General features: G+C 43.7%; 1 protein-coding gene across 1 annotated transcript in view; it reads right to left on the reverse strand.

The window, feature by feature from the left end:
* The window catches only part of LOC119581872 (carcinine transporter-like), a 41,499-nt gene that overhangs the window by 19,709 nt on the left and 21,424 nt on the right, over positions 1-366 (reverse strand). The window contains exon 4 of the mRNA XM_037930028.1: positions 204-307. Coding sequence (XP_037785956.1) covers positions 204-307 — 104 coding nt within the window. The remainder of the gene's footprint in view (positions 1-203; positions 308-366) is intronic.

The following is a 366-nucleotide window of genomic DNA, read 5'->3' on the forward strand; positions in this document are numbered from 1 at the left end:
ATATTTACAAACATATAGCACATATAAATTCAGTAATTCTAGATATGGCATTCAACAAATATGATCCCCCCCTTTTTTTGCTATAGACTAATAGCGATCATGAGAAAATAAAACACACTAACTCAACTACACGAAACCATTTTTTTTCTTTCCTTCCCTGTAAACAGAGATCAGCTGATGCTGATGCAACAACCTCAGCCCACCTGTCGGAGATTGTGCCGAAGATGTAGACGCCGATGATGCCGCCGATGTTGAGGACCGATAGACCCACCGTCGGGTAGATGGCGCGCTCGCAGACTAGGTCATACTGGGGGGTGGGAAAACAAGGTCAAAGGTCAATGCATAAGGCTTAGAGCGTAGAATAAG

This window comes from Penaeus monodon, chromosome 15 (assembly GCF_015228065.2).
Source record: "Penaeus monodon isolate SGIC_2016 chromosome 15, NSTDA_Pmon_1, whole genome shotgun sequence".
Lineage (NCBI taxonomy): Eukaryota > Metazoa > Arthropoda > Malacostraca > Decapoda > Penaeidae > Penaeus > Penaeus monodon.